This window comes from Pundamilia nyererei, unplaced genomic scaffold (assembly GCF_000239375.1).
Source record: "Pundamilia nyererei isolate P.nyererei 1_Seehausen unplaced genomic scaffold, PunNye1.0 scaffold00428, whole genome shotgun sequence".
NCBI lineage: Eukaryota > Metazoa > Chordata > Actinopteri > Cichliformes > Cichlidae > Pundamilia > Pundamilia nyererei.
This window is the reverse complement of record NW_005187829.1, coordinates 152,594-162,146: the sequence shown is the minus strand read 5'-3', so window position 1 is coordinate 162,146 and position 9,553 is coordinate 152,594. Positions and strand designations below refer to the sequence as shown.

Below are 9,553 nucleotides of genomic sequence, written 5' to 3'. Positions count from 1 at the left end.
TATAAAGATATATTAAGTGGCCGAAAAAAATGATTCATTATCATGTAGGTACAAAAATGCAGACTTACAAAAACAGGTATATTCTTTATTTAATATATATCTAACCTATAAATCATCTTCACTGCACTCTATTTACCAATATAAGCAAAGTAATTACATAATAAAAATACACAGAAACATAGGAGATTGCTTTTTTGGCAGACGATCGCTTTTTTGCACAGGACTTTTCTCCAGAATGTGACTTCTTGGAAATTCTCCCAGGACTGGCCGCATGAAGGACGTGAAGGAGGCAGTAATACAACACAGATGGATGTGAGCTGCCGTTAAACACCAGAGAAGAAGAAGAAGCCGGTAGTGACGCGAAAATGGCGTCCTCCGCTGCCCGGCTGACTACACGCTGGTTAACAGCATCAGTTTCTTCTGGATATCGTAGCGGCCGTTTTCTCATTATTTCATCCGGGAATGGAGGAGTTTGTCCAGCGACCAAATCACAGACACACCGGGCAGGGACAGCGGTTAGCCTGAGCTCTTGGACACGCGGACATGCCGTGACATTGAGAGAACTGACAGGTGGGATAAGTTAGCTAAGTGTCGCAAAACCTGTTTTATATCAGCACGTATTCTGAATGCGATATCCAGCAGCCTGTCTGAAGGTCCAGTTAACAGAGCTTTGTGATGCTGAGAGAGTGAGCGACATTGAAATGCTGCCGTAGTTCTCCACAGTTCTTTAGCCTCCCGTGAGAACCAGTAGCAGTCAGTGCAGTGTGAATGCACCAGTGACATTCTGCACCCATACACACCTTCCTACGGATCAGACCGCCTGTATGGCAGCATCACTTAGTTCTCCATTCCCCTGTTTAGAATAAATGGTGACTGTTCATTTTTAAATGTGCTTCACCAGGACTAGATACTCCCAGGACAACGTTACTAATACCAGGTAGCAACTTCACTTTATCATTGGATGAACTCGACAAAAGTTTGAACTTCTCTCTTAGGGATTCCTCTGTGTTGACATAATGGCCGGATATTGTCTGTGTATTTATCAGCAGCACCTTCAGGCTGCAGATCCTGTGTTTAATGACATCTCTGAGCTGGTTCCAGATCTGCTGACCACTGATCTCACCGTGTTGTTAGACAAAGTCTTTGCTTTGTCACGTGGTATGCTGTCATGCTGGTTGCTTCTGTTAGAAGATGGTCAGATGCGCATGCTTAGCAGCAACACTTGCAGATATTCTTCTCATTTAACTTAACATCTTGTCTACGTTCTTTAATCTGGAGATTAACTGATGACCTGTATTTGAACAGTTTTACACTTCACACATTTCATGAATAAACAAATGTTCCTACAAAGTGGTCAGTAAGTCAAGAAGGCTGTATCTAATTTGACAAACAAATATATAATGATAGCTGCAGTGACTACCAGATATACTCAGTCAAAGGAAATTAATGGTCAAAAGTTTCAGTAATTAAATAATTACTTAGCAACTTAACAACTTAGGACTACATGTACAAAAAAATAGTCAATTAGAAGTATTAATTTTAGCTTTAGCAAAATAAACTATACAGTTATACACTGTATTAGTTCTCCTCTTGGATGTAAACCTAAAATTAAAAAAACAAACAAATTACTGCATTTATTTTCAGTTTTAAAGTCTGATTATACACACACACACACACACACACACACACACACACACACACACACACACACACAGTGGTTCACACACATTTAGAAAACTCCTCAGAGATATTTGTAAAAAAAAATCTGCACCGCTAATGTCACCATGTTATCCTCTTCCTCTGCAGGGGTGAGATGTCCCCATGGGATTAGCTGCTGCTCTTTCCACTCCAGCAGCAGACTAGCAAACAAGCAGGACTTGTATGAAGTCCTGGGCGTCTCCCGCACTGCCTCACAGAAGGAGATCAAGAAGGCTTACTACCAGGTCTCTTAACATGCTCTTGTTAGACTTCTTATATGTGTCATTCCAGTAAAATGAGTAAAACATGCAGTTTTCTTTTGCCTTGAATGCAAGCTTTTCCTTTTCATTTGTCCAGCTGGCAAAGAAGTACCACCCAGACACCAACCCAAATGACCCAGAGGCCAAAGAGAAGTTTGCAAAGCTAGCTGAAGCATATGAGGTAAAAAAAAAAAAAAAACTCAAAGCAAAACAGTTATATAAATACAAACATCCAACGTAAGTTCATCCCAGAAGCACATGTAGCCTGATATTTATCTGCTTTCTTGCTTCTGTGTGCAGGTGCTGAGTGATGAGCTGAAAAGGAAGCAGTATGACACGTACGGCGCGTCGGGCTTTGACCCGAACCGTGCCAGTGCTGGCCAGCAGCAGTACTACAGGGCTGGGGGCGCCACTATAGATCCCGAGGAGCTCTTCAGGAAGATCTTTGGAGAGTTTACAGGAGGCATGGGCTTCGGAAACATCAACAGCATGTTTGAAGAAAGGCCAGAAGTAAGAGGACGCTGACAACACCATAGCATCGATCTTTTTAGATATGTGATGTTAATTTGATGTGTTTAGTTAAGATTCAGTTTAACATACAGATGTGAGAATTGAACACTGGTTTTTAAATGTTCTCGTCTTTTCCTAGTTTGTGATGGAGCTTACGTTTTCGGAGGCGGCAAAGGGCGTGAATAAGGAGCTGAATGTGAACATTGACGACACGTGCCAGAGGTGTGACGGGAGGGGCAACGAGCCGGGGACTAAGGTGTCTCACTGTCACTACTGCAATGGCACAGGGATGGTGAGTTTCCGACCGACGCTCGGCAGCAGGCTCCTCTCAGCACCTGGCTGCACTCGTCAGCTTGTCTGTGTCGCCCCTTGCAGGAGTCGATCAGCACAGGACCCTTCATGATGCGCTCAACGTGCCGGCGCTGTGGTGGGAAAGGATCCATCATAAACACGCCCTGCGCCCTGTGCAGAGGTTCAGGCCAGACTAAGAAGAGGCAGACGGTCACTGTGCCCGTACCTGCCGGTAGGTTTCCATCCTGGGTTCTCAAATCCATCAATGTTTTTAATGCGAGAGTTTACCTTTAGTGTTTGTAGCTACTGCTGCTTAAAACGAATAACCTCATAAGTTTGCGTTTAATAGTCGGTTTTAAAATAGACGACTGCATATATTCCAGGAGTGGACAATGGTCAGACGGTACGAATGTCAGTAGGAACTAAAGAAATCCTCATTACATTCAGAGTAAGTTTTGGTCTCTCAAATTCACTTACTCCTTATTTTACTTGTGAGAGAGCAGTGCAGAGGTTTGATGCGTCGTGTTTGATCTGTGCAGGTTCAGAGGAGCCCGGTGTTCAGACGTAATGGAGTAGACATCCACTCTGATGCCTTCATCTCAATAGCGCAGGCCATCCTGGGAGGCACAGCCACCACACAGGGCCTCTATGAAACTATCAGTATTGTGGTGAGTGTGTGTCGACAGTAATATTCAGAAGGCCAGTCATTTTCAATTATCCTAGTGGGTCACCATGATACTGCAGTTGGGCCACAGGAATAACAGAAATTCAGTTTGAAATTCTTTACACACATGTACGGTTACATATGTGTAGAATTTTACTTGTTTGTAAACAAAGTGAGTAATAGGAGGTGTGTGATAATACTCTAAATTTACTGCTCTTGTATTGAGGTTTGTGTCCCACTTGTTACACGTTGGCCTAAACACTTAGCATATGATTGTGTAGCTTTAGCAGGTTACAGTCAACAGCCTGCAAATTTTAATGTTTTTGAATAAAGATTTCATGGAAAAGCTCAAGAAAATTTCTCTTCTGTTTGATTAGAGTGAAGATTTCAGATTGGGTGAGCCCCATGGGGCTTTCTGGTCTTTAAGGGGGGCACAGCACTCTTGACTTTGAGAATCTCTGCTTAAGCTAATAAAATGTGTTTTTAGGTAACCTCAATGTGCAAGTGTTTGATATTTATAGTTTGTCTATTGTGTTTTTTTTTCTTTTTATTTCTGCAAATTATTAAAGAGTGTAAAGTTTTAATAAAGAGCAGTGCCTGCAGTATTTCTAGCTGCCTCTCTCAGATGCCTCACAGGGAATTTCACTGGAGGAAACCTCTATTTCAAAATGTGTTGGTCGTGTTTTCAGATTCCTGCCGGCTGCCAGGCTGATCAGATCATCAGGCTGCAGGGGAAAGGCATTCGGAGGATAAACAGCTACAGCTACGGAGATCATTATGTTCACATTAAGATCAAAGTGCCCAAGTAAGTTAGTCTGATTGTCCTACAACCAGACATTTTTTGGCAGAATTTTTATTTATTATTTGTTATTACAGAAACATAATGTGACTGTAACATTTGAATTTTTAAAAAAGTGTAACTTTATTTAGACCCACAAAACTTTTTAAATAATGCAGTATCAATAAATTTGTATAAAGGGGCTATAAGAGATTTATGTATATTTTTATTTATGCATGTTTTGTTGTTACATCTTATAAGATGCATTTTTTTGTTAATTTTCTGATATAAATTGGTACTAATCACATGATTCTTTTCACTTTCCTGCAGGAAGTTGACTCGGAGGCAGCGCTCTCTTCTGCTGAGTTATGCAGAGGAAGAGACGGAGGTTCAGGGGACTGTCAGTGGCGTCAGTCCTTCAGGAGGTCAGAACTAAAGCTCAGCTCCATCATAGAGTCAAAGCATGATTTCATAATAATGCGCACATCCATAGAGATAGGTAGTCCAGCCCTTCTGCACTCACTTGATGAAGTGCATGTTTTTGTCCAGGAGGGGGCAGCAGCACTTCAGCCACCAGCACAAAGTCAACCGCCTCAGAGGAGGGACAGGACAAGCAGAAGGAGAAAGAGGAGGAGGGAGGCTTCTTCTCCAAACTAAAGAAAATGTTTAGCTGACACTGAGACTGCAGGTTGGAGCTTTAAGTATCTCCTACCATCCCTGATAGAGAGCTAAATGTTGAACACAACAGATATTTATTAACCAGTCTTAATCAGCAGTGTGGTAACCACTTTTTTTTAAATTTTCAGGTAAAAAAAGAAGCAAGCAAAATAATAGTGTAAAGGAAGATGAAAGAATCTACACACCGGTCCTCCACACAGTCTCCTCTTGCTTTAAAAATCCGGCCAGGAGTAGAAGGAAGAGAGAAGCACAGTGGCATTTGTGTTGACACAGTCACACACTGTTGAACTTGGAGTTGGAGAACGAGTCAGGGCCACCCACATGACGAAATGTAACCACAAGCACAGACAGGTGCTCGGCGGAAAATTTCTTGATGCGCTCACAAATAAACCAGGAAGTGATTTTTGCTTATTTTTCTGTTACCTCTCATCCCTCCTTATTGTCTTTGAAGCTACTCGATGAGGCAGCGCTCCACAGACACTAGTTCTGTCAAATTGTGTAAGACAACCAGACAACCTTTGAATGTAAATGTGTTACAAGTAAAAACATGTTAAAAGGATTGCAACTGGATAAAGATTGACATGGATTTTTCACATTGGAATTATGTCATTACCTACGTGATGCTATATCACAGCTAAAAGGTTCCCATCAACTTTCAATGTCCTTAAAAATGAAGCATGGCTGTAAATTCTTGGTAAAGCAAAGTCTGAAGTTTGACTCTAGTTACATTGAAATTTTAGGCAGTGTAATAAAAGGAAATGCAGCTATTGCAACTGCAGTAAGCCAGTGATCAGCAGATGATTGCAAGATTGGCTAAGGTAAAAACATTCACTTCAATCAGTGTTACACCCAGACTCCACTACATTTCCATATAATTTCCATACACTGATATAATCTGAGAACAGGTTTAAATTGATATACATTGACCTGTTAAAGAGATCTTCCTGCAACTTAACTTTTCATTTCTGATTTGTCCTATTAAATAAAAATAGGTTAACTTTTACAATTTGGTGATACTTAAAAAATATAATCATGTGTTTTATTTGTATTGTCTCAGAATTTAATCCCTATTTTTGTCTCATTTAATGTAAAAGTTTTTTGGGGGGTTTGTTCATTTTGTATTTTCATGCTGTCACATTGACAAGATATTAAATATTCTTGAATCAAAATTCTAAGAATATTTTTCAGATGTTTAGCAAGAAACAAATGTGAACCAGGCCCAACCAAAGGCCTAATTAAGTTATGCTCTCTTCCTGGTCAATTGTGCCTGTGCGTGGCAACAACACTAATTTAAATAAAGATTCAATGTTGGAAAATGTTTTTCTTTCTTTTTGAAATTTAAATGTTGCGATTGTAATACCCTGAAACAGCAGCAGATGGCAGCGGCAATGGGTAAGTAAATGAAGAAATGCTCTCACAGCAACGCTGAAAGGTCTGCTTTGACACAGGCGCGCTCAGCTTTGTTTGATGTGTTCAGCCACCCACTTCATAACCACGGGCAGTGTCTGAACAGAAGCTTTTGTGAGGGTCATCAGGGACGTTGGCTTCAGACAGGGGCTTTCCAGCTGTTTTCGGTCTCAGTGGTCAGTCCTCACAAACAGGACTGGTGGTGGTGGTGCCAGTTAAATGTATGATATAATATGAAGTCACAGATACATGCAGGACAAGCTGGTGAGTGTGTTCTGCATGCATCCATGTGATGGCATACTTTTGTGCGGGTAAATATCCAGCTTATGCATGGATTTAAATGCTTACCAAAGCAGGTTGCTATAATGATAAATGAACGTTTAAAAGATGGTACAAAGGACAAGGGTGAAAATAATTTTGAAAAATTATTCAATTGCAAGACTTTTTTTTTCTTCTCAGTTTGTTCCAAAGTTAAAGGGCACTGATGTCAAAAGCAGATTTTCTTTTTAATCAAGAAGGGCTTCAATTGAGGTTCAAAGGCTGCGCGCTGACTTATGTGGTCAGACCCAGACGTGCTTTAAAAGAATCTTCAAATCTAATATAAAACCAAAAGGCAGCTATTAGATAGGATTGCAGTGATGTTCTGTGTGCTAAAACCAATCAGGTGCTGCATCCTGAGCTTGTTGGAGTCAGTAGATCATATCATAAAGGGCAATTTGTTCTACAGAACATGTTACACAACTTCTCTTTACACATACATTGATTGATTCAGTTTAACTATCAAACCTCATGTACTGAAGCAAGACTGTTGGATCCTACTGTTGCAACTGGTTGACAAAACTCTGAGATCTTTATTGATTCCCCAAAATCTGATTACTTGTGTCTTAATGCCTTTTGGGAAATGCTTTTGGGGCTCTTTTCATAATATCTAGATACCTGCAAACCTACACACACCATCCCAAAAGGTTGATTCTGTTCATCTGAACAAAGCATTTTCAGTGGGAGAAACGTTTAATCGCTCATCCAAGTGACTTCTTCAGTCCAGATGAACAGAATCAGCCTTTTGGCATTTACTTACCCAGATGATTGAGCATGCATCAAGACATATATACATCATGTATTCAGGGGCATGGCTAGATTTTGTTGAAATAAAACTTGAGTTAATTGAGTTAATCTACCCAGTGTGTGTATGTATTGTGCATTGATAAGCCACAACATCAAAATCAACCAGTACATGATGTTCACTCGCTGAGTTTATAAATTTTTGAAAGTTGATTGTGGCCAGAGTGTCAAAAGCTTTAATATTTATGAAAAATCTTGAAGCCTTGAAACCATTTATAGTTTGATTTGAGGACAAGCCTTTAAAGAAAGCCATGAGCCTGGTAAAGAAAAAGGTAAGTGCATGCAACATTTGTGCAAGCATTGAGCTTCCTCCTTCCCTTTAAAGGGATTTTTAAGAGCTTGTAATTTACCACCGTTCCCAGTAATTATGATGTCATTACAACTGTAAATAAACTTTGGCTCACTCATTTGCAGCATGTTGCAATAAATCGGTTGCTCTATTCCGTCTTACTCATCTCTTCCTCCTTTACCCTCTGCTGATTTTTCTTTCTTTTCTTCTGTCTACAGATTAGACATGAATAGGAAATAAATACAAGCTAACCTATGTTTGTGTAACCTAAAACTAACCTAAGATACAGAACACAATAAGCACTCCTCAAACTATACAGAAAATGTTCATAAGTTTAAAAAATAGTTTGAAATTATGCCTATATTTCAAATATGTGTCATATTGAGTTAAAGGAGGACTGTAGTGTTTTTACGTTCAGGTTTTGTTCTGCAACATAACTATTAATGATTTTTATTTTCACTGGCATCAGAAAACATTTTAAAAATGAAAGAAAACACTGACAGACAAATATAATATTACTTTGTACTAATATGTACTTAATATCTATAAAATAAATATGACATTAAGCTCTTTTAAACCGTTATACACATTTCATTGCTTATTTAATTGAATGGATGTTTTTTTCTTAAGAAATAAATAGCCTCTGACATTTTTCAGGCTTTCAAAACAAAGATTTGCACCAAGCTCCAAACAAGTTCCCAAAAGGCTGACAGTTAGTGGACACAAAGCTTTCACTCAGTCGCTTGGTATTCAGATCCACAGCTATATATTATGTTGAATGTTGAATAGCAACATGCAGACAAAAAAGCCCTTTACAACACAGTTAAGTGACAGATTTTGTCCCATACAGCCAGACCTCACAAAAGTCAGTAAAAGGTAATTAAATGTTGGACAGAGTTACCAAATTACAGACATTATTTGACCTTGTCTAGAGTCCATCGAAAAAAGCCAAAAGCTTTACAACCTTTCAGCTATACAAACAGATAAAAGCTCCAGTCTGCCAATCATGTATGACTGACATGTGGCTGCTGGGAGTAAATGAGAAAAGTAAAAATGCATCACAGGGAGTCTTAATTGACTTCTTCCCTCTAGCATTGCAGTAAAAAACACCTTCACATCTTCTCACGAGGCAATACAAAAAGGTCAAAAGCAGAGTGCGGTGGGTAATTGGAGTTTTAGGGTCCTCTTGTGCTGCTATTTGCAGGCTGATGGGTAATTATATTTACAACACAACAATGCTGACTGTGTGTGGGCATGAAGATGGTGACTGCGTGCACATTAATGCTGCCTATTTATAATACGAAAACCCTGTCTGGATTAGACGGCATAAATGTATACGAGAGTTTACCTCCCAGCTGGTGACATTTTGTGAGATTTAGTGCGCGCCTTGCCTGGAAGCGACCCATCCTAACCCTGGTTTACTAGGATTATGGTGCTGCTGGTCTGTCCACTGGGAAGTGGGTTTTGTTTTATGTGGAGCGGATTAAGGTGGGGATTTGTGTATTTTGTTGCTAGCTGGTTCACTCAAGCTTGAAGATGACCCTCCAGGTTATAGATGCATGGAGCCAGCTCCTTGTCGCTGGAAGAAAGTAAGGTATAGTGTATAACAGGTGGATGGTGCTTGCTGAATAGATAAACAGCATTACATCTTTTCTAACATGGGAGTAAGTTGGATTTTCCACATGTGTTTAGCATTTTTAACCAAGCACTAGCTTGTGACCCACTGAGTCTGGGTTTGTGTCTTCTCCTAGTTTTCAAAACCTGTCACAAACCCCTAAATAGTGTTTGGACTGGTTCTTACTTACTGCTTTTCGACTTGATCACTCAAAGTCCTTTATACAACACGTCACAATAAC

General features: G+C 39.9%; 1 protein-coding gene across 2 annotated transcripts; it reads left to right on the top strand.

The window, feature by feature from the left end:
* The first annotated feature begins 274 nt into the window (after positions 1–274).
* On the top strand, positions 275–5,941 carry LOC102208321 (dnaJ homolog subfamily A member 3, mitochondrial-like). 2 transcript variants are annotated; one of them, XM_005753443.1, is made up of 12 exons: positions 275–570; positions 1,807–1,943; positions 2,056–2,139; positions 2,259–2,468; positions 2,608–2,760; positions 2,844–2,991; positions 3,143–3,207; positions 3,299–3,427; positions 4,113–4,228; positions 4,532–4,626; positions 4,751–4,889; positions 5,008–5,941. In XM_005753443.1, exons 1-11 carry the CDS (start codon positions 366–368, stop codon positions 4,873–4,875), a joined length of 1,467 nt encoding a protein of 488 aa, XP_005753500.1. In that variant the 5' UTR covers positions 275–365; the 3' UTR covers positions 4,876–4,889; positions 5,008–5,941. The 2 variants fall into 2 exon arrangements, with proteins under 2 accessions (XP_005753500.1, XP_005753501.1); XM_005753444.1 differs by lacking the exon at positions 5,008–5,941 and having other exon boundaries at positions 4,751–4,891.
* The last annotated feature ends 3,612 nt before the right edge of the window (positions 5,942–9,553 follow it).

Coding starts and splice junctions, on each gene's coding strand:
- LOC102208321 (XM_005753443.1), top strand. CDS start 366: ATGGCGTCCTCCGCTGCCCGGCTGACTACACGCTGGTTAACAGCATCA. Junction 2,761..2,843: donor ACTGCAATGGCACAGGGATG/GTGAGTTTCCGA, acceptor CGCCCCTTGCAG/GAGTCGATCAGCACAGGACC. Junction 2,992..3,142: donor CACTGTGCCCGTACCTGCCG/GTAGGTTTCCAT, acceptor CATATATTCCAG/GAGTGGACAATGGTCAGACG.